Source organism: Hemitrygon akajei, chromosome 30 (assembly GCF_048418815.1).
Source record: "Hemitrygon akajei chromosome 30, sHemAka1.3, whole genome shotgun sequence".
In the NCBI taxonomy this organism is placed as follows: Eukaryota; Metazoa; Chordata; class Chondrichthyes; order Myliobatiformes; family Dasyatidae; genus Hemitrygon; species Hemitrygon akajei.
This window is the reverse complement of record NC_133153.1, coordinates 11034679-11060007: the sequence shown is the minus strand read 5'-3', so window position 1 is coordinate 11060007 and position 25329 is coordinate 11034679. Positions and strand designations below refer to the sequence as shown.

General features: G+C 39.9%; 1 protein-coding gene across 2 annotated transcripts in view; it reads left to right on the top strand.

Annotated features, from left to right (window-relative positions):
* The window catches only part of asb7 (ankyrin repeat and SOCS box containing 7), a 69431-nt gene that overhangs the window by 21005 nt on the left and 23097 nt on the right, over positions 1–25329 (top strand). For both annotated transcript variants that reach the window (XM_073032984.1, XM_073032985.1), the window contains exon 3: positions 21861–22466. In XM_073032984.1, the coding sequence (XP_072889085.1) occupies positions 21861–22466 (606 nt within the window). The remainder of the gene's footprint in view (positions 1–21860; positions 22467–25329) is intronic.

Sequence of the window (25329 nt, the reverse complement as noted above, 5' to 3'; positions counted from 1 at the left end):
GGGACCGCTGACGTTCACTGTGTAGTGGGGGGGGGGGGGGAGCTACACGCATGCTCACTGGGCAAAAAGAACGGAACTAAAACCCCGCAACCCGGAAACAATCTCTCAACAGTATTTGTGTATTTATTTTTCATTTTTTCTCGGGATTTACTGGGAAAGTCTCAAAGATCGATCAGTCGATCGCGATCGACGGGTTGATGACCACTATGCTAAACCAAGATATCCATGCTCCATCCCTATCTATCTTAGTGTCAGCTGTGATTATTAACCTCCTGTGTATTTTGCCTCAGGCATAGACAAGTAGGGAAGTGTTGTCCCATCTGATTTTTTGATTTGGGAACAGCATTGTATTAAATATAGTATAAATCTACATTAGAGTACTAACTGGGCTCCATTTTGCAGGGAGCATGTTGAAGCATTGGATAAATTAGAGAAGATGTACAAAGATATCATAATTCAGAAGTTCTATTTAGTGAGAAAGATTGAATAAAAGGAGAATTCTAAATAAGAGGACTCAGTCCGGAGTTGGAGGTCACAAAATTTATCACTTGATTTCCAAAACCTGGTTGTGGAGACACCATTAGCCACTTGCAGCTAACTGCTTGTTCCAGATTTTTAAACCAAAAGGGTTGAATGTGGAGTATAAATAATCAATAGTAATTAACACTTCCAGGAATTGGGCAATAGTGCCTTGCCAGCCCTGCCAAAATTCTGTAAATTAATTTAAACATTAAGAAAATTAAGAAAAGAATTATGCAAAGCTGAGAAGATGGGATTTTACAACATTTTAGTGATTAAAGCACATAGCTTTGAATTTTTGAGGGGCAATTGAAATATATGATGCAGAAACTAATTTGGCAGGTGGATGGGGTCCAGAGCACCAGATCAGAAAGTGGAGCGATGGAGAGGAAGGTTGATGTCAAGGCCAGTAATAATAGGCAGGAGCAAAGTAATAGATTCGATGAGATGGATTGTTTGAAGTGTGTGTATTTTAAAGCTAGGAGTATCGTGGGTAAAAGTGATGAACTTAAGAGGATGGATTAGTACATGGAAATATGATGTGGTCAATACACAGACTTGGTTGAGAGACGAACAGGAATGGGTGCTTAGTGTCTCAGGGTTTCAATGTTTTCGAAAAAATAGAGGGAGGTAAGAGGTTGGGGAGTTGGACTACTAATCAGGGATAATATCACAGCTGCACTCAGTGCACATAATGGAGGGCTCGTCTACTGAATCAAAATGGGTTGATCTCAAAAATAGGAAGGTGCGATTACTCTGGGATTGGTATATTGAGGTGGGATATGCAGGCAGATTAAGGAGAGGTGTAAAACAATATCGTTGTCATCGGCGGCATCAACGTTCTTAATATAAACTGGAATATCTGAGTGTTAGAGGTTTAGACGGGGCAGAATTTGTTCGGTGCATCAAGAATGGGGTTTCTTAAATCAATAAATAGATTATTCAGCAAGGTAGGGGCTGTACTGGACCTGGTGATGGGTAATGAGTCTGGCCAGGTGACCATTTCAGTGGGTGAGCAGTTGGAGAACTGTGACCACAACTCAAGTTTTAAGATAGTTATAGGTGAGTATGGACCGTTTGGGAGAGTCTTAAATTGGAGCAGGGCAATTTAAGCGAGCATTAGGCAGAGAGCAAATGGGGCAAGTCATGTTTTACTAGACTGAGTTTTTTGCTGAGGTGATGCGGGTGATGGAGATACGGCTGTGGATATTGTCTACATGGATTTTAGTAAGGCATTTGACAAGGTCCCTCATGAGAAGCTCATCTGAAAGATTAAGATGCATGGGATCCTTGGTGAATTGGCCATTTGGATTCAGAACTGGCTTTCCTGTAGAAGACAAGGTAGTGGTCGAAGGAACATACTAGGTGGAGGTCTGTGATTAGTCATTTTCCACAAGGATCTATACTGGGACCTCTGCTGTTTGTGATATGTATAAATAACATGGATGAAAATATTGATGGATGGGTAAAGATTGGTGGTGGTGTGGGTAGCATAAAATGGCAGATGGAATTTAACCTAGTGTCATACTGAAGCTTGGTAGGTTAAATGTAAAGAGTCAGTACACTATTAAAGGCAAGACCCTTAACAGTGTTGATGAACAGAGGGATCTCGGGGTGCAAGTTCATACACCCTGATAGTGGCTACACAGGTTGATAGGCTTGTTAAGAATGCATATGGCATTCTTGTCTTTATTAGTTGATGCATTAAGCGCAATAGTCAGGAGGTTATGTTGCCGCTTTAAAAATCTGCATCTGGAGTATTACATACAGTTATGGTCGCCCAATTGTAAAAACTTTGAGGCTTTGGAGAGGGTGCAGAAGAGGTTTACCAGGATGTTGCCTGGATTAGAAAGCATATGATATAACAAGAGGTTGGCCAAACTTGTCAAGAACAGCGGAGGGGAGATCTGATAGAGATTTATAAGATAATGAGAGGCATAGATAAACAGACAATATCTATTTCCAAGGGTTGAACTGTCTAATACCAGAGGGCATGCATTTAAGATGAGAGGGGCAAGTTTTTAAACAGAGGTGAGTGCCTGGAATACGTTGCCTGAGGTGCTGATAGTGGCAGAAACATTAGAGACTATTAATAGATGTTTAGATAAGCGCATGAATGTGAGGAACATGGAAGGATATGGACATTGTGTAGGGAAAAGAAATTAGTTAGCCATTTGATTACTAATTTAATTGGTTCAGCACAACATTGTGGGCCAAATGCCTCTGTTCTTGTACTGTACTATTCTATGTTCCTTGTTCTAAAAAAGAGTTAAGGGATGAAGTGTGATGGGCAGGAATTGTTACAGTAAAATTTGGGCTTAGTGGCTTAATCATTTTTTTCCATTGTTACAGGTCTAATAGGAATAAGAAACTACAATAGATCATGCATTGTTCCCTGAAGTGCAATTCTCCACCTCTAATTCTGATGTTGTACCTTTGCAACTAGAATGTTTACAATGTTGAATTGCTGTCAAATTAAATTCTGACATTGAGTGTCATAACATTTTTTGCATTTGTCACTCTTGAGTCCTCATGAGCAACCCTGAGGATTGAGAACAGTTTAAAATTTGGCAAAAATAAATTAAGTCAAGAACAAGCTAGAAGCAATAGAATTTATAATGAGTAAACAGAAACACCAGACATATTAAGTAAATACTTGTATTATTTCTTCACAGAAGAAGACCCACAGTCTCAGAAATGCCAGGAAATCAAGAGTGTAATGAAATGAGTTAAAGGGTATTAGTATTAGCTTTCTTAAATCCTTGGGGAAATTAATGGAATCTGAGCACTAAAAGAAATAACCAAGCAACTATTGGATGTTATCCCTAAACACACCATTGGTCAGACTTTCCAATCACAAAAGCAATCTTCCATCATCATGCTCTGCCTCTAATTTCCAAGCCAATTTTGGATCCAATTTGACCTGGATCAATTAGCCTATAATATTTTTGATTTGCTCTCCTTAAAGCCCTTACTAAAGTCTACATGGAAACATTAACTGCACTTTAGTACTGGCCAAAGACCTATGCCGATCAGCTGGCTGGTGTGTTTATTGAGATCTTTAACCTCTTGCTTTTGCAGTATGACATACCCATATGTTTCAAGCAGCTTCATTTGTACCGGTACCCAAGAACAAGGTGACCTGCCTCAATGTCTGTTGCCTGGTAGCGCCTAGATACACAGAGGTGAAGTGTTTTGAGAGGTTGGTGATGAAACATACCAACTCCTGTCTGATAAGTGACTTAGATCTATTCCGATTTGCCTACTGGAGCAACAGGTCCGCTGTAGATGCCATCTCGTTGGCTGTTTATTCAACTTTGGAACATCTGGACAGTAAAGATGCATACATCAGGATGCTCTTTATTGACTACAGCTTAGTAGTCAATACCACCATTCCCTGAAAACTGATCAATACGCTTTAAGACCTTGGGCTCAATACCTTCCTTATTTACAGACTCCAGTCAGCTCAGATTGGCAACAAAACAAGACTGTGTGCTCAGCCCCTTGACCTACTTGATTTACGCTTATGGTGTGGCTAAGCACAGCTCCAATGCCATATTCAAGTTTGCTGATGACACTACTGTTGTGGGCTGAATTAAAGGTCAGCATATAGGACGGAGATTGAAAATCTTGCTGAGTGGCATCATAACAACAACCTCTTAATGTCAGCAAGACCAAGGAGCTGATTATAGACTTCAAGGGAAGGAAATCTGAGGTTCCTGAGCCAGTCCTCATAGGAGGATCAGGGGTGGCGAGGGTCAGCACCTTTAAGTTACTAGGTGTTATTATTTTGGAGAACCTGTCCTGGGCTCAGCACGTAAGTGCAATTACAAAGAAAGTGCGGCAGTGCCTCTACTTCATTAGAAGTTTGCAGAGATTCAGCGTGACATCTAAAACCTTGACAAACTTCTGTAGAGTATATTGACTGGTGCATTATAGCTTGTTATGGAAACACTAATGCCCTTGAATGGAAATGTAGTGGATATGACCCAATCCATTACAGGTAAAGCTCTCCATCCACTGAGCACATCTACATGAAACCTGTCACAGGAAAGCAGCATCTATCATCAGAGGCTTCTTCAGCCCAGGACATACTCTCTTCTTGCTGCTTTCATCAAGAAGAAGGTACAAGAGACTCAGGACTCACACCAACAGATTCAGAAACAGTTACTACCCCTCAACCTTCAGGCTCTTGAATCAACTTCATTTGATGCATCATTGAAATATCCGCATAACCAATAGACTCTCAAGGACACTTCATCTCATGTTTTGATATTTATTGCTTATTTATTTACTATTTCTTCTTTTTGTATTTGTGTAGTTTGTCTTCTGCAGTCTGGTTGAATGTCCTAATAGAGAGTTATTCATTAGATTTATGGAGTATACTCACAAGAAAAAGAATGGGTTGTATATGGTGACATGTATGTACTTTGATAATAAAAGTTACTTAGAATTTTCCTCAAAGCATTTTGTTGCCTCTTCAAAAAAAATCAAATTTGCATCTCATCAGGCCCGCAAATACATCTATAAACTTTTTAATAGTAAGGTCTTATGAGTTAGAAGCAGGAGTAAATCACTGGGTTCTTGTGTTGATGTATTATGTTTCTTTCCCTGACAAACGTTGGGACTATGGAATGCAGAGTATTATAACTTGGGAAACTTTTCATTCATAAGTTTTAATTTACCTAAAATTTTCAAATTGGCCCTTTCAAATACATAGGAATTCGTAAACATCTTTAACACAAGTCTACACTAGCTGTGCACAGCTCTAAATGTCCTGTTTCCTGTCCAAGATTACTTGGATATCAGAATTTTCCTTATGGAAAATTTATGAAAAATTTAAATTGCTGGCGGTGACAACATGGTTTCCTTTTGTGATGTAATAACTGGTTCTAGCGAATTCAGAATATTTCAGCTTCAGTAGATCAGTTTTCTTGATCCTCACTGTGGATACATCTTCATTCCAGCCTTGACCCAACCCCATGACCCCGAATTGGATCCATTTATATATACAGGATCATATAATCAGCCTTTTATAGTTTGGCTTCCATGATTCCAATATTCTGGGCAAACTGAGCTACCCAAGTACAAGTTGACAGGGGTGAAATAGGGAATTAGTGGGCTGAGTGATGATTTAATGTGCAATATTGTTTTCTAGTTTTCAAAATTCCTTGTTTGCAAAAGATTTTAAATCTGTTTGCCACTATAGGCAACAATTGGGGGGAATGTTCTATTACAAAATTTACTGATTTTTCTATTGTATATATTTGCACATTAATTTTGTATCATGTTAATAAAATGTTGTTATGACACTTTGCTGCTTTTCTTACTGTTGTTTGCCCTATGGATCTCCAGTCTAAGCATTCCCTATTACATTTTCAATTTCACTTCAACTGCTGAAATAATCATCTCTTGATAAGTTTCTCTTACAAGGTTATATGATGCTTAACCATGTACCTTGGATACCATTTTACTTTATGTTATTACTTTATTGCAACTATTTAAACTCCATCTGACTAGCAGGCACTTTGGTTGTCAGATTTTTTTGCCTCTAATCAAGCCAGTTGAATAATTTTTCAATTTTAATCATAATTATGCACATGATGTATATTTTAATTGAACTTTTGTATTGTTGCTTATTATTTTAGCACTTCTCTAACATTGTAAGTGATTCAAAGTGCCATGAAGATGTATAATACCGCAATTGGAGAAGGGAGCTCTACTCCCTCTGCACATTCACCCATCTCTGGATTGTAGATGGTATTGGGTGGGATTTGTTCTTTGTACTCTCAGTACTTTTATTTTCTACACATTGTCTAGGATGGGTTCCCAACCTCTCTTATGCCATGGACCCCAGATAGGAGCCCCTGGTCTAGGGCCAGGCTTTTATGATGTTTATCTGCTTTGATTCTAAGTGGGCTTCATGATGTAATGACTTTAAAATTCCTGTTCATAATAAATAAAGTCTTAATAGAACATAACAGATTTTATATACACACACACACATTGCTATTTGCTTGTAAAGATGCTAACCAGTTTGCTTCAAAGCAAAAATTAGTATTAAATGGTGATGTGCAGTTCAAACCACTGTTCAAGATTTTTGTTTACAACTAAGAATTTCCAAACTGACAAACTTTAGCAAAAGTATCTTAAATGAGAAACCATTTAAAAACTAAGAGGGAGAATGGAGTGGAAGAATATGACTTTAAAAATGTTAGATCTAGAGGAGGGGAGGTTTTCCTTGCACTGGTGGGTAAGTTTCCAGTTAGTGTGGCCATCTGAACAAAAGGATATTTGTCTACATTGCAAGTGTGTTTTTAATTCTTTCATAGCAATCTTGGACAAGCATCCCTTTGGACTTTGAGATATACAGGTCATGTGCTTTGTGTTTTAAGGGCTAACTGCAATATGCCAGATATGACATTTGCCTTTGTTTCCAGCTGAAACCTCACTGGCTGCAGAGTTAGACTGGGAGCTTGGTCTTTTTCCTGGTATTAGGTGTGCACCAATCATACACTATATATTTCTGTTGCCAATAGAAATTGGGCTCAAAGGTCAAAAGACATTGTGCATCACTGTCAATATAACATGGAGAACATTCCTATTTATTGCTTTTCTTGCTATTTAAAAAGACTTCTGAAATCTGAAGACTTGAATGAGCAATTTAAGAATTAATTTCAGGCTGCCTGGAAGCTATAGAGTCAGTACTTAGTTGCTGAGACCTTCATTTCGAAGGTGTTTTGGTTATGCGGGGAGCACTTAATTTTATCTCACTCCTGTATGCCACCTCCTTGCAATCTGAGATTCTGCCAACAACAGTGCTCTCATCAGCAAATTTATACAATGTCTGCACTCGAGTTTTAAAAGAAATGGCTGCGCTGAGGTTCTTCAAAATTTATTTGTTCCAGGAGGGTCCTGGCAGATGAGAAATCAGTAGATGTGTTCTTGCTCAAGAAGGAACAAGCCCCCCCCAAAAAAGAGAATTCTAGGCAAGTTAGTGTAACATTTATTAAGGTGATGCATGAGTCCATAATGAAGAAAAGCCTAATGCAGTCAAACTGATGGAGGAGAATGTGATGATAATGTATTTGGATTTCTAAATGAGGGCCTCCGAAAAGGCTACTGCACTTGATAAGACATTGTGAAGAAGTGTGCTAATGTTAATTAAGGATTGCATTTGAGATGGTCAAAATAATGAGCTGTTTTCAAACTGGAAAGTAAATAGTGGGGTGCAGGAGGATCTCTGCTTTGTCTTCAATCATTTAATGTCTCGGGAAGTAGTGTTGTGCAGAGTGCAGGTGTCATTGTTTGTTGATAAGATATAGGAGCAGCATTTGGCCCATTGAGTCTCCCCGTCATTCCATCATTATTATCCCCTTAAACCCCGTTCTCCTACCTTCCCTCTGCAACCTTTGACACCTTTACTAATCATAAACCTATCAACCTCTGCTTTAAATATACCCAAAAACTTGGCAACCACAGCCCTCTGCAGCAATAAATTCCATAGCTTCGTCACATTCTGACAAAAGGTCCTCCTCATGTCAATAGACAATAGGTGCAGGAGTAGGCCATTTGGCCCTTCGAGCCAGCACCACCATTCAATGTGATCATGGCTGATCATCCACAATCAGTACCCTGTTCCTGCCTTCTCCCCATATCCCTTGACTCCGCTATCTTTAAGAGCTCTATCTAACTCTTTCTTGAAAGCATCCAGAGAATTGGCCTCCACTGCCTTCTGAGGTAGAGCATTCCACAGATCCACAACTCTCTGGGTGAAAAAGTTTTTTCCTCAACTCCATTCTAAATGGCCTACCCCTTATTCTTAAACTGTGGCCCCTGGTTCTGGACTCCCCCAACATCGGGAACGTGTTTCCTGCCTCTAGCGTGTCCAATCCCTTAATAATCTTATATGTTTCAATCAGATCCCCTCTCATCCTTCTAAATTCCAGTGTATACAAGCCCAGACGCTCCAATCTTTCAACATGTGGCAGTCCCACCATCCCGGGAATCAACCTGGTGAACCTACGCTGCACTCCCTCAATAGCAAGAATGTCCTTCCTCAAATTTTGAGACCAAAACTGAACACAATACTCCAGGTGTGGTCTCACCAGGGCCCTGTACAACTGCAGAAGGACCTCTTTGCTTCTATACTCAACTCACCTTGTTATGAAGGCTAACATGCCATTAGCTTTCTTCACTGCATGCTTACTTTCAGTGACTGATGAACAAGGACACCTAGATCTCGTTGTACTTCCCCTTTTCCTAACTTGACACCATTCAGATAGTAATCTGCCTTCCTGTTCTTGCCAACAAAGTGGATAACCTCACATTTAACCACACTAAACTGCATCTGTCTGTTCTAAACTGGTATGTCTGTTCTAAAAGGATGTCCTATTCTAAGACTGTGCCCTCTGGTCTTAGACTCACACACTATAGGTAGGGAGGGCTTTTCCTGTGATGGGCCGGGCCATACTTATTACTTTTGTAGGCTTTTCGATTCAAGAGCATTGGTGTTTCCATACCAGGCTGTGTTGCAACCAATCAATAAACTCTACCACATATGCAGCAATAAGTTCCATAGATTCATCACATTCTGACAAAAGGTCCTCCTCATATCTATTCTAAAGGGATATCCTATTCTAAGACTGTGTCCTCTGGTCTTAGACTCCCACACTATAGGAAACATTCTCTCCTTGTCCACTGTTAGCTAATCCTTTCATTAGTTGATAGATGTCAATGAGATCCCCCCCGTTCAGTTTTCTCAACTGCAGTGAATACAAAGTTCAAAGTGCGCATATGTGAAATCTTGAGATTCATTTTTTGCAGGCATTTGCAGTAAATACAAGAAATACAGTAGAATCAGTAAAAGATCGCCCCCAGCAATAGACATACAGTCGATATGCAAAAGACAACTAACTGTGCAAATACAAAAAGTAAACCTGGTTTTGTTACAGTCAAGATATAAATCAATTGTGATGAGGCATCCCACTACCACACGCTCTTTTAGAAAGTGGACTCCTGAAGCTGAACAGGCCCTGAGAGATTGCTTCGGTACTACTAACTGGGATGTACTGCAAGGGGGGCTCTGTGGGGGCGTTGAGGAGGTCACTGAATGCACAACGGACTATATTAATTTTTGTGTGGATGCGGTTGTTCCTGTTAGAACTGTTCGCTGCTATCCCAATAATAAGCCCTGGATCACTAGTTACATCAAAGGCCTCCTAAACCAGAAGAAGAGGGCCTTTAAAGATGGTGATCGGTTGGAGCTTAAAAGAGTTCAGAAGGAACTCAGAGTACAGATAAGGGGGGCAAAGGAGCAGTATAGGAGAAAGTTAGAACAAAAGCTGCAGGAAAAAAGCATGAAGGAGGTGTGGGATGGGATGAAGATCATCACCGGATGTGGTGCAAAGCGGGGGGCAAACATAAATGGAGATGTGGAGAAAGCGAACCAGCTGAACAACTTCTTCAATAGGTTCGACAGCACAATCTCACCCTCACTGCAGAACTCCACACCAGGCTTACTTCCCTCACAGGAAAATATCCACTCACAGGAGACCTGGCCCACGCCCAGGTTTACGGCTGCACAGGTGGAAGGTCAACTGAGGAAGATCTGTACCAGCAAGGCGGCTGGACCGGATGGAGTTTCCCCACGATTACTGAGGGCCTGTGCAACTGAACTGGGAGAACCACTACAGCGCATCTTCAACATGAGTCTAGATCAGAGAAGAGTACCCAGACAGTGGAAAACATCTTGTATTGTCCCGGTACCGAAGAAACCACAACCAAAGGAGTTGAATGACTTCAGACCTGTTGCCTTGACGTCGCACGTGATGAAGACCATGGAGCGGCTGATAATACAGAATCTGAGGCCACAAACCAGGCACGCCCGGGATCCGCTTCAGTTTGCGTATCAGGAGAAGGTGGGAGTGGAGGATGCTATCACGTATTTGCTGCACAAATCACTCTCTCACCTAGATGGGGTCAGTTGTGCTGTGAGGATTACATTCCTTGACTTCTCTAGTGCCTTTAACACCATCCAGCCCAAGATCTTAAAGCACAAACTAACGGAGATGGGAGTAGACTCTCACATGGTGGATTGGATAGTGGACTACTTGACAGATAGACCTCAGTATGTGCGGTTGGGAGACTGTAGGTCTGACACAGTGGTCAGCAGCACAGGAGCGCCACAGGGAACCGTACTCTCTCCGGTCCTGTTCACCCTGTACACATCTGACTTCCAATATAACTCGGAGTCCTGCCATGTGCAGAAGTTCGCTGATGACACGGCCATAGTGGGGTGTGTCAGGAATGGACAGGAGGAGGAGTATAGGAAACTGATACAGGACTTTGTGATATGGTGCAACTCAAACTACCTGCGTCTCAATGTCACCAAGACCAAGGAGATGGTGGTGGACTTTAGGAGATCTAGGCCTCATATGGAGCCAGTGATCATTAATGGAGAATGTGTGGAGCAGGTTAAGACCTACAAGTATCTGGGAGTACAGTTGGACGAGAAGCTAGACTGGACTGCCAACACAGATGCCTTGTGCAGGAAGGCACAGAGTCGACTGTACTTCCTTAGAAGGTTGGCGTCATTCAATGTCTGCAGTGAGATGCTGATGATGTTCTATAGGTCAGTTGTTGAGAGCGCCCTCTTCTTTGTGGTGGCGTGTTGGGGAGGAAGCATTAAGAAGAAGGACGCCTCACGTCTTAATAAGCTGATAAGGAAGGCGGGCTCTGTCGTGGGCAAAGTACTGGAGAGTTTAACATCGGTAGCTGAGCGAAGGGCGCTGAGTAGGCTACGGTCAATTATGGAAAACCCTGAACATCCTCTACATAGCACCATCCAGAGACAGAGAAGCAGTTTCAGCGACAGGTTACTGTCGATGCAATGCTCCTCAGACAGGATGAAGAGGTCAATACTCCCCAATGCCATTAGGCTTTACAATTCAACTGCCAGGACTTAAGAACTTTTTTTTAAAGCTATTATTAATGCTTTTTGAGTTAGTGATTTAGATGCATATCATATTATTACTGAGTTAAGTATTGTATGTACAACAAGTGTATGGGACATTGGAAAAAATGTTGAATTTCCCCATGGGGATGAATAAAGTATCTATCTATCTATCTATCTATCTATCTATCTATCTAATAAATAAGCAATAAATATGAGACCATATAAGAGCTTGCCCTGGATGGTGGGGGTCCTTGATGGGTGCTGCTTTTCCACATCAGCACTCCATGTACTTGTGCTCAGTGGTAGGGAGGGCTTTTCCTGTGATGGGCTGGGCCATACTTATTACTTTTTGTAGGCTTTTCGATTCAAGAGCATTGGTGTTTCCATACCAGGCTGTGTTGCAACCAATCAATAAACTCTCTACCACACATCTATAGAAGTTTGTCAAAGTTTTCGATGACATGTCAAACCTTTACAAACATAATCATAGAGAATTACAGTGCAGAAACAGACCCTTTGGCCCATCTAATCCATGCAGAAACCATTACTCCCTACTGCCTACTCCCATCAATCTGCAGTAGGACCATAACCCTCATGCAGCTACCCAAGCTTCTCTTAAATGTTGAAATCAAGCTTGTATGGACCACTTGTGCTGGCAGGTCATTCCACACTCACTTGACCCTCAGAGTGAAAGGTTTCCACATGTGTTCCCCTTAAGCTTCTCACCTTTCACCCTTAAGCCATGACCTCTGGTTGTAGTCCCACCCTACCTCAGTAGAAAAACATCTAAACGTAGAGGTGCTGTGATGCTTTCTTTTTAATGGCACTTGCGTGCTGGACCCAGACAGGTTCCCTGAAACGATAACACCTAGGAATGTAAAGTTGCTGACCCTCGCCCCCAATGAGAACTGGCTCATGGACCTCCAGTTTCTTCCTCCTGAAGTCAATAATCAGGACTTTAGTCTTTCTGACATGGAGTGTTGTGTGGTGCCACTCAGCCAGACTTTTAGTCTCCCTTCTACATGCTGATTTGGCTAATAACAATGGTGTCTTCAGCAAATTTAAATATGGCATTGGAGCTGTGCTTTGCATCATGGTCATAAGCATAAAGCAAGTAGAATGGGGGGGGGGGGGGGGGAGTTAGGCAGACAGCCTCGTAGTACACCTGTGCTGATGGGGATTGTGTGACTGTTGAGGAAATCCAGGACCCAATTGCACAAGGAGGTATTGAGGCCCAGGTGTTGGAACTTATTGATTAGTTTTGAGTGGATGGTGTATTAAATGCTGAGCTGTAATCGGTGCAGAGCATCCTGAGGAATGTATCTTTGCTGTCCAGATGTGATGTGTCCAGATGTGTGAAGAGCCAATGAGATGGCATCTGCTGTGGACCTGTTGCTCTGGTAGGCAAATTGGAATATCTAGGCCCTCTCGAATGCCAGTACTCCTTAGATAAGAGGCCCAAAACTGCTCATGATATTCAATGTGGTCTGACTAATGCCAACATAAAGTATCGGCATTACATCTTGTAATGTGTTGACACAGATGGGAAGCGTGCTTGGTGAAGAGATTTGAATTCTGCAACAGAATCTGGGTGTGTTGATTGGGTGAGAAACATTGGAGTTTACTGTGAGGCTACTGTCCTCATAGGGCATTGTGTACAAAGCTATGCAGGGAGTTAAAATACCTCAAAAATCACCTAAGCTAGAAGCTTTCTTCAGAGTTTTTAACGAGAAAACTTTATGAAGCTGCAAAAAGTTGTAAAACACACATTAGATTCAATACAGGATTGTTACATGCCTGAATATACTAATAATGTTGATTATTCTCATGATCAGCATTAGCCAAGGTAATATACACATGCAACATTCTGTTTTACTGTGTCGTGTAGACCAGAGTAAACTCGTAGTGCAATGATAGCTTAATAGTGGTAAACGATGAGCATAGTACTTTCTTCAAAGTATATCTACTAAATGTTTACTAATATCAAGAAAGCTTAAGGTTCACAGATACTGCTGTTTCAAGAGCAAATAGTGGATAGAGGTAGGTGTTTGTCTGTTTACTTGTAAGGCTACTTGTCAGGCTCTTTGAGCTATGCTGCCCAGCAATTTAATCCAGATTTTAATCCTGGCCTAATCAGGAGACAATTTACAATGACTAATTAATTTCCCTATTAGTCTGTCTTTGAACTGGAAGGAAACCCACACGGTCATGGGGAAAATGTACAAACTCCTTACAGACAGTGGCAGAAATTGAACCTCGGTCATAAGATGTAAATCATAGAAGTAGAATTCGGCCATTCAGCCCATCAAGTAAGCTCTGCCATTAGCCCATCAAGTAAGCTCTGCCATTCCATCATGGCTGATCCCAGATCCTACTCAACCCCATATACCTGCCTGCTCGGCATATTCTTTGATGCCCTGACTGATCAGGAAACAGTCAACTTCTGGCTTAAATATGCGTACTTACTTGGCCTCCACTGCAGTCTGTGTCAGTTGCCTTACTGTAAAGCATTGTGCTAACCACGATGCTACTGTGCTGTATTTTTCTTGTGTGTTTGCTTTAAGTTGAAATCCAAATTAATCTGTTCAGGAGGTGGTGTAAATTTAAAAAAAAACAGCTTACAAGCAGGAAGTGATGTTTGTACAAAACGAACTGCATACTAAATGAACAGTGCCTCTAGATGCAGAACACAACCTGCCTGAGGTCCAAGATGTCAAATTTCACTGCTGAAACTAGAAGTCAAATGATCATTATGTTTTTGGCAAAAGAATGAGCAGTCTCAGTCTTGAAACAGTCTTACTGCACAACGTATAACCGTTCAATTCGAAACAGTAGCTTCTGCAGCCCTTTGTGTGGGAGCATTGGAAAGTGGTCAAGTCTGCTGAAGAGAGATTCTTCAGTTGCCACTGGAGAGTCGTGACATTTGTCCAGCATCCGCACAGCATTTTCAAACCTGTAGCTGCACTATCAGTGTCCACTGCCCTAATCGGTGTCACATTTTGCAATGACTCTCTATCAAGCCACTTGCAGAGAAAGTCCAGTTCTTCACTAGGCTTGAGAACTAGTTCCAAGGCATTGTGAAAGCTTGATCTTCAAGACAAATAACTGGTAGGCTGGTCAAGTTTTGCTGTGACTAGGTCTCAACGAGTCAAATCCATTGCACCTACGTCTCCTGAATAAGGGCATTGTGGAGAATGGCTTGTCAACTGTGTATCCTGGGATGGGTGAGAATTCAGTCTGTCCGTGTCTGTGCAAATGGAATTGGTATCGGGTAACGACTCTTGACTGAAGCCTTTGCTGTGATAAAACTGCAGAAAGGGGTGTTGTGGGTGTTTACTGCTGAAGACCTTGACTGTCAATACCTGTACTAAGTGAAAGTTAGCTGCATTGGCTGTTTTGATAGCAAAGCATGACTGATTCTGGTTATAGACTTGCCCCCGTCTTACGTCAGGTGCTACTTCATACTTCTTTGCCTCTGTTAAGGCAGCCTGAGTGCATTTAACATAGCCTCCACATTTGCTGTCTCCATGTCTATACAAGCTTTCTGCATTTGCATCTCAGCTTCACATTTAGCATAAACCACTGCTTTGGCTCTGACTTGAGCTCATGCTGCTTGTAGATTTGTTGGAGTGTCGCAAAGACACAGTCGATATGCTACATTTTCACTTCTAGATCGTGGCGATCGACATTGGTGGGGGTTGGAAGCTTGCGTTGTAGTGTATGATGTTCAGATGCATCTCCAATGTGTGGGCAATGCCTTTGCAAATGAGTTATCTTTTCACTGTACTGCCGTCACAGTGCGTTGTGTACAAAATAAGGCAGGGAGTTAAATACCTTCTCAAAAATCACCCTAGCTTGAAGTTTTCTTCAGGGTTTTTAATGAGAAGACTGTGAAATTGCAGTAAGTTAAGTAAAACATGTATTAGATTCAATATAGAATCGTCACACACCTGAATATACTAGTATTAGCGATTATACTGTTTGTTCTTCTGCCATCAGGTAAATGTTACAGGAGCATCAAAACTAAAACCACAAGGCTACTAAACAGCTTCCTCCTACAGGCAGTCCGACTGCTAAATAGCTGCTCTACCTGACTCTGCTTTGGATACTTTTAACTTGTACTGGACACTTATAATTTGTTTTTAACTGACTTGTGGCTGTTGTGTTTTTACTATTTATTGTTATGTTTATTATTTAGTGTTGAGTTTGTTATGTTATGATTGCACTGCTCCTGGCAAATGCTGTCTCATTCTGCCCTGCAGAGCTGATGTACGGTTAGAATGACAATAAAGTTTTTGAATCTTTGAATCTTTGAATCTATTTTCACAATCAGCATTAACCAAGGTAATACACACGTTCAACATTCCATTACTATGCCCTGTAGACCAGAGTGAACTCATGGCGCAACGTTGTATTAATATTGATAACTGTCCTTCAAAGTACACATACTAAATGTTTCTTAATATCAAGAAAGCTTAAGATTCACAGATATTACTGTTTCAAGAGCGGATGCGGATGGATGTCTTTCTACCGTGCTTGCTCCAAGTACAAATCCGAATTAACCTGTGCAGGAAATTATGTAAAATCAAACAGCGTGTGAACTGGAAGTGATGTTTGTTCAAAGCAAACTGCATACAAAATTGACAGCGCCTCTGGAGGCAGAGCAATGAGGTTTGTGCATTTCAGAAGGAGGAAGAAAAAAAACATCTCCGTGGAGTATACCATTGAATGATGGGGTCGAGTTGATGGACCAAATGGCCTGCTCATATTTGTATGTTTTCATGTTTCACTTTCATCATAATGTTTTTGATGTTGTATCTGGATCATCCAGATACTATTTACAATATATGGAGGATATGCAAATACTTGGTGCTGGTGGATCATAAGAAGAAATTCCTTTTGGTGCATGCAGTATTTCTGGAAAACATGATATTTTTAACCTGCTGGGGTCTACAGTGCTGCCTTATTTTCTGGTCAGCAAGATGGACTGCCTTCCACTATGGGAACTTTCATTAGTATGCTCGCTAACCACAGCAGCTTTACAGTTACAATGAAAGCGACTCAAGGCCCCATAGAGATGGAGAGCAAGATTGCTCATCTCACAGTGAGGCCTCATTGCCTTTATCAGATTGCTAAATACACTAAATAGCTAGTGAAACCTTTTAGTGGTAGCTAAGTTCTGTACAATCTAGTAAGTTAAAGAGACCTTGTGCATGAGGAAGAACAGCAAAGAATTGCAAAGCATGAAAGGCACCAGGAGCGTGAGATGGGAGGAAGAAGGCTGGCAGGATAATGTTCCTTGCATCTGCAGTCTCATCTCCCAGCTGACTGGTCAAGGAGAGCAATGTTAGTATTTGGGTGTCATTTGCGGATCTGTGAAATCATAGACTGCATTGCAAGCAGTAGTGGTCTCAATTGTTCCAATTATTAACATCAGTAGATTACACCAAAACTGAGATGGGAAGTTCTGGTGACCCATTAAAAATCGCTTTCACTTTGTTTAATGGAACCACAAGTAGCATGTAATTGATTGAAACCCTGTCCTGTTCAGTTATTGAAGCTGCGAAGGTTCTATTTCCTACAGCAACAAGCAATCTGCTGGAAGAAATGAGAAAAAAAATCAAGCAACATTGTTAGAAGGGAGGAATTATTGACATTGAGTCAAAGCCCTGCATCAGGACATCAATTGCTTTCCCTCAATAAATGCTGATCAACTTGCTGAGTTCCTCCAGCAGATTGTTGCACCCGATTCTAGCATCTACAGACTTTTGTCTCACTATTTTCTAATTGTGACACTCAAATAATTTAAACTTATGACACGCTTGTGTAGACGGTAGTGTGCAGATTACTCTGGGTTAAATAGCACAGATGTGAACCCATCTAACCCAAATTTGTACTCTAAGAACTGAAATAACTATTGCTACTGATAATTTCAGTGAGTGTTAACTCATCGTAGAAAATAATACCTTGTTGCTTTTACTAATGTATATCCTTTCTCATTCTCTAGATCATTGTTAATACTGCATACCTTTCTGATGTTTTTAGCATGATTTGGTTCTGCTTTTCGGCCTCTCAGATTTTCAAGATCTGTTTTGTAGTATTTGTCACTGAATTTTTGATTGTTTTCTAACTCAGTAGATGGCAGTGTTAACCAATGGAGAGGACAAGCATTTTGAGATTCATTTCTTTGGAAACTGAGTAATTCCAAAATGATGTTATTGTTGAAATTTTTAATAATGTTTTTCTGTCCAAAATTAATTTTATGTATTTAAATCTTATCTGGATTTTTCACTGATAACTGCAAAAGTGGTGATGTTTTTGAAAACTTGAATTTCAAGTAATTTGGAGCATAATAATAAATAAAAGTGCTTTTGTTTCTGCTTTCTGATATAGCAACCAGAGCTTTCTATAGATTGCAACTAAACCAATATCCTTTTTAGGATTTTTTTTATTTTGTGTTAGCTTTTTAAAAAATGTTAACTTACATACTATGCTCGCATGGTGTTCATTTAATTAAGTTTCCAAGTCAGAATCTCATGGACTGGAGTCTCGCCCAATGAATTGAACATCATCTAGTCACCTACCTCAGTGCATTATTGAAAAAATTTTGCTCTTTCAGAAGAGCTGTGAAGCTGTGTCCCATCTTTGCACCCAGAAGATCATTGGTGAAGCTATGACCATAATTAAAGATTTTAGTATGCTAATAATCTTTTCTATGCCAACACAAACCATTCATCTGTACATGGGATCTTACTAAATGCAAAAATGAAATATTTATTGCATTATAGATGTTTTATTCTGAGCATTTTGGAATACACAAAATATTATCCAATTATGTAATTTTAATTCTCTTATTAAAGCTTGTTTGCCAATGCTGTTGACTATTATTGCCTACTACTTATTGCCCTGAGAGTGACAAAGTGTTGCCCTGACCATCTCAGGCAGCAGATACATTTCTTTGAAGGGAGTCGGTGAACTGGTGTAGTGAGTGGTAGGAATTATAAGAATTTTGTAGATTTCCTGGCACTAAACAAGAATAAGCAAACTAACAAATTTGAAATGAGGGCTTTTAGAATTTTCAGTCTCTAGGTTAAACATCCATTTTATGACTGCTAGGTTTCTATAGGTTTTTGTTCATCCACCAACCAGAATTGTAGACAAGGCACTTTAAAAACTAGCACAATGAGTCTAGTATTACCAGAGTTGAGCTTTTTCAGTTAATCACATTAACAAATTCTTTTAGTGTTAAAGGCTTTGGATAGATGTCAGCTTTTATTGTTGAGAATATAGATAATCTATTTAATTTCTATTCTGTTATAATATCAATAAAGCAATTGGAAGTCCTGGGTTCAGTACCAATGAGATGGATGGAGGAGAGTTGTACTGCAATTGCCTTTACTGATTATCATCCAAAGCCCTGCAACAAATGGAGAGACAAAAGACTACAGTTGCCAATATCTAGAGGAACTCCATGGGTGGAGGAGTAGCACTGTGAGTTGGGGGGGGGGGGGGAATGCTGCATTGTGCTCCTGCTTCATCACTTCCCCCTCCCCTCTACATAGGTAAACTCCTCTCTCTACTGTCAGTTGTCTTACAGAGATTTAATTTCCCCTTACATAGATGCTACTTGAACTAATGAGTTCCTCTAGCTAGCAGATTGTTGCTTCACTGGAAATGTGCAGGTATATAGACAGTAAGCTGGGAATCAAATAGGGTCAGCAAAACTTTGTTCCTACTTGGTTGCTGGCTATGCGAAGAATGGCACGTATTGACTGCTGTAGCTCCTGGTATCAAATGAAAGTGCTCTAACCATGATACTGAGATGCAGCCTAGGATATGCTGGGACACGTCCTCAGTAGTGTAACATTGGGTCATCGGGTGTTTTCGCATCTTTCAGCATCAGACACTCACCCAAACAACCCAGCCAGGGTCATTCAGGCCCTGACATTGGTCCACGGGTCAAACCTCCTGATCCGTAGCTATCTGGAGGCTCAGTCAGTAGTCTCTGTGATGGTCCTGATGGCTTTTCTTTGCAGTCCCCGTAATGCCAAGGAGCAAGTAGGTTCTGCGGCGTGAACATCCAGCAAAACTTCTATCCCCACCTCTATAGGCTTACATTGTGCCCTCTGGCACTGCTAAATGACTCAAAGAAAATGAGTTATTTAACATGTTATCACATCCAGATTACTGCATCATAATTCTACTCCAAATGTAGGCACTGTTGCTATGAAAGCAAATTTGTCAGCTGATTTGCACATTACAGGATTCCTCAAGCAAAATAAAATAGAAGTTAATTAAATGGTTTTAGTGTTATTGTTTAAGCAAGGATTGTAGCTAGGGGTTCATGGAGAGTGCTTCTGTACAATGCCTTAGGACTCTTATCAGTCAGATTTAAATTGAATGTGATTATTAAGGTCTACACCACAGAATCAGAATTTTCAGCTTCACCAGTCTATGCTGCCCTCTGCACCACTGAAATCTCTAATTGACTCTTATCAGTAAAACTGCTGATTCCATCACATATGATATAACCGTATAACAATTACAGCATGGAAACAGGCCATCTCGGCCCTTCTAGTCCATGCTGAATGCTTACTCTCACCTAGTCCCACTGACCTGCACTTAGCCCATAACCCTCCATTCCTTTCCTGTCCATATATCTATCCAATTTTTTTTTAAATGACAGTATCGAACCTGCCTCTACCACTTCTACTGGAAGCTCGTTCCACACAGCTACCACTCTCTGAGTAAAGAAGTTCCCCCTTGCGTTACCCCTAAACTTTTGCCCCTTAACTCTCAACTCATGTCTTCTTGTTTGAATCTCCCCTAACAATACTAACATTTGCACACATCTCAGGGGAAAATATTACACAATGTAGTGCTACTTTGATACTTTGTGGTGAACAATGAAAGTCTGAATTCTAAACCTGTGGGTGGTGATTTGCTGCTTTGCTTTTCAAGATACAGAAACCAAGAATGAAAGACTAGCATTTAGGAATCAATTTTATTATCACCGTTTTATACAATGTAAAATTTGTTGTTTTGTGGCAACAGTATCATGCAAAGCACAAACTTACTGTAAACTCAAATAGTGTGGGGGAAAAAAATGAGGTGGTGGTCATGGACCATTTAGAAATCTGATGACAGATGGGAAGCACCTGTTCCTGACTTTGGGCTCTGGAAACTCCTCACTGGCAGTAGTAACAAGGAGAGGGTGGGTACTGGCTGGTGACTGTCATTAATGATGGATGCTGCCATCTTGAAGAAGCCCTCAGCAGTGGGGAGGGTTGTGATGGAACTACCTGAATATACAGCTTCTTACATTCCTGTGTATTGGAGCCTCCATACCAGAGAGTGATGCAACCAGTCAGAATGGTCTCCACCCCACCATACATCTATAGAAATTTGTTTATATACAAAATCTCCTCAAATTCCTAATGAAGTGGAGCCACTGGCAGGCCTTCATGATTGGATCAATGTGCTTTGCCCAGAACAGAGCCTCAGATGTTATCGCTCAATATGGCCTACAGTACTTTGCATCAAATAAAGTATCTCTCTATCAGCTAGCTTGTACACAATGAAATAATTGGGTATGTCATTAAGGAGTAAACCATTTAGAACCAAGATGAAAATAAATGTCACAGAGTGTTGAATCATTAAAAATAAAAAATGATAAGTTCTCTGATATGAAACAAATGATAGGATTTAGAGATTGTGCCACCTTTCTGCACTGCTGCTGAAAATCATAATGAATAGTGAAGCAGACTTAAAGTGAAAGCTGGCCTACTACATTTTCGTCTGTCATCTGTTTTAGATTTTAGTTGAGGGAGATTTTCTCTGAGGAAAATTCACATATTCCTGTTTAGCTGGAATCATGGAGAGTATAGAGGCCAGATAGCCCCAAGTTCAACACCTCCAGCAGGGTTGAACACTCTCTGTGTTACACAGAGATGTCAATCTGGAGTTTGAGCTTGAAACTGGTGTGGTAGTTGAACCTGCATTGTTGTGGTTCAGAGAGGAAAGTGCCACTGTGGTTCAAAATATGAATCAAACGTGCCACCACATTTTTGTTTCAGTATCACATGAGGTTGTTACAGTATTAGGCTAACTTCTAGGTAAACTGAAGGGCTGATGTGGTTGTCACAAGCAGCGAAACCAGTTTCAAACTATTGCCCTACATAAGTAAAACTGAGCTGAAGATTGCTCGGCTGTCTAGAGAAGACAGAGATTTCAATATACTGTACTGTATTCAGGGGAAGTTTCATTCATCTGGAATAATCTTGTGTCTGTTAAAATATTTGATGTTATACTTTTACAATGCAATTAATGAAGATGATAACACTGATTTAGTACTGTTTTTTAAATTGCTTTTAATCTTTTTCAGCTGATCCCACTGTTAAAGATTTAATTGGAGGCTTCACTGCTTTGCATTACGCAGCCATGCATGGCCGAGCACGGATTGCACGGTTGATGTTGGAATCTGAACACAGACCTGATATTATTAATGCTAAAAGCAACGATGGATGGACTCCTCTTCACGTGGCTGCCCATTATGGCAGGGATTCATTTGTCAAGCTTTTGCTGGAATTTAAAGCTGAAGTCGATCCACTCAGTGACAAAGGCACAACACCACTTCAGTTGGCCATTATCAGAGAACGTTCAAGCTGTGTGAAAATTCTTTTGGACCACAATGCCAATATTGATATTCAGAATGGTTTCTTGTTACGGTATGCAGTGATCAAAAGCAACCACTCTTACTGTAGAATGTTCCTTCAAAGAGGAGCAGACACAAACCTTGGGCGGCTGGAGGATGGACAAACGCCATTACACTTATCTGCGTTGAAAGATGATGTGCTTTGTGCAAGGATGTTACATAACTATGGTGCAGATTGTAATACAAGGAACTATGAAGGGCAGACTCCACTGGCTGTCTCTGTTAGTCTATCTGGAACTAGCAGACCCTGTCTGGATTTCTTGCAGGAAGTTACAAGTAAGTTATTTAAGTTTTTGGTTTGAAAGAAAAATCAAAGGAAGCAGATCTCTAGAAATTGCCGCCTTCACTTTTGAATATGAAATTCAAACTCAATTGTGTGAGTAGATGAGAGAGCAAACTAATTTGTTTTTTTACTGCTGATTGGAAGTTGATTAGTCAGAGTCAACACAACAACAGAGAAACAGACCCTTCAGCTCATCTGATCCGTGCTGAAATATTATTATGCATAGTGCAATCAATCTGCATCCAGACCATAGCCCTCTGTAACCTTCCCATCCATGTACCTATTTAAATTTCTCTTAAGTGTGGAAATTGAACCTGTATCTACCATTTCTGCTGGCAACTTGTTTCACACTCTCACCACTCAAGGAGTTAAGAAGTTCCCCCTTTATGTTCCCTTTTAACATTTTACCTTTCATCCTTAACCCTTGACCTCTAGCTCTAGACTTAACCGACCAGAGTGGAAAAGAAGCTGCTTGCATTTACCCTATCAATACCCCTCATTTTATATACCTCCATCAAATCTCTTTCTTATTCTCCTGCTCCCCAGGCAATAAAATCCTAACCTATCCAACTTTTCCCTGTAACTCAGCTCCTCAAGTCCCCACAACATCTTTGTAAATTTTATCTGCACTCTTTCAGTCTTATTGATATCTTTCCTGTAGGTAGGTGACCAGAACTGCACATAATACTTCAAATTAGGCCTCACCAATATCTGATATCACTGTAGAAGACTCTATTTGTAGTAGTAGCGTGGATATAGGGTGTAAGTTGAATCAAGAGCTAAAATTAGTTTGATACTTTATATTTATTCTTTAATTGATCAAATGACATTAATATACGTCCTTCAAAACAATCTCCTATATATCTAATCCCTTTTTGAAGCCAATTATATAAAAGTTGATTATCGATTGTAAAAGGAATAAGTCTATTTTGAATTAAAGATCTCTTTGCTAATAAAGATTTCTTTGTCTCATCATCAACATTTATCTTATTCCATAAGTTAATCAAATGTTTTAATATAGGAGATTCTTTCTTTTCCCGTATCCATTTAGATTCCCATTTATATATAAAATCTTCTGGTGTATTTTCTCCTATTTTATCTAGTTCTATTCTAATCCATGCCGGTCTACCTTTCTCAAAAAAAGATGCAATAAATCTAAGTTGATTTGCTTTATAATAATTCTTAAAATTTGGAAGTTGTAACCCTCCTAGATCAAATTTCCATGTCAATTTTTCCAACGATATTCTTGACATCTTACCTTTCCAAAGAAACTTCCTCACATATTTATTTAACTCTTGAAAAAACTTCTGGGGTAATTGTACCCCAGAACAACACTCTTTTTTGTTACTTCCAATTAAGGGCTTATTTAAGAGAAAAATTAGGTCAAACAATGTTATTGCCAAAATCTAATGAAATAGAAACTTTAATTCAAAAAGGAAAAACTAAAAAATTTATTTCTTGTATGTATAGCTTGATTCAAAAACAGGCAATTAAACACGGAGTCCATAAGTCAAGGCAAAAATGGGAAAGTGACTTGAATATTAAAATTGAAGAAACAAATTGGTCAAGACTATGTCTTGATAGTATGACAAATACAATAAATGTTTGGTTAAGATTAGTGCAATATAATTTTTTACATCAATTATATATTACACCACAAAAAATAAATAAATTAAATCCAAATTTATCTGATCAGTGTTTCCGATGTAACCAAGAAATTGGTACTTTTTTACATTCTACTTGGTCTTGTTCCAAAATTCAACCTTTTTGGACAAATTTAAGAGTTTTATTGGAACACAACTTCCACATAATCCAATATTATTTTTATTAGGCGATATTGAAGGGATAAAATCGAAACCCAAATTGAATAAATTTCGGAAAGAATTTATAAAAATTGCACTGGCAGTAGCCAAAAAGGCTATTGCAGTTACTTGGAAATTGGATGCATACTTAAGTATAGATCGTTGGAAGAATGAAATTTCCAGCTGTATTCCACTTTAAAAAATTACTTATAATTTAAGAGATAAATATGAAACATTTTTGAAAATTTGGCTCCCTTATTTACAAAAGACAGGATTAAATATATAGGTGCTCTGAAGATAAAATAATTGGTTATTTGGGGAAATAAATAAATATATATACTAAAGTTATTACGAACTCCGTGGAGCATGTGGGGATCTTCCGATATCCAGGCACTCTTTCTTTCTTTCTTTCTTTCTTTCTTTCTTTCTTTTTCTATAGGGATGTTAGGGGGGAGGGGCTAAGGGGAGGGGGGAAGGTTTTTTTTTCTTTCTGTAATTATCTGAAAACTCAATAAAAAAAGTTTTTAAAAAAAAGCTAAAATTAGCATGTCGCAAAGGTAATGGTACAGTTGTAATGGGGATTTCAACATGCAGGTAGACTGGGAAAATCAGGTTAGTACTGGACCCCAAGAAAGGGAGTTTGTGGAGTGCCTCTGCGATGGATTCTTAGAGTATCTTGTACTGGAACCTACCAGAGAGAAGGCAATTCTGAATATTGTGTTGTGTAATGAACCGGATTTGATAAGGGAACTCAAGGTAAAGGAGCCATGAGGAGGTAGAGACCATAATATGATAAGTTTTAATCTACAATTTGAGAGGGAGAAGGGAAAATCGGAAGAGTCAATATTACAGTTGAACAAAGGGGACTATGGAGCCGTGAGGGAGGAACTAGCCAAAGTTGACTGGAAGGATACCCTAGCAGGGATGACAGTGGAACAACAATGGCAGGTATTTCTGGGAATAATACAGAAGGTGCAGGATCAGTTCATTCCAAAGAGGAAGAAAGATTCTAAGGGGAGTCAGGGGCAACCGTGGCTGACAAGGGAAGTCAAGG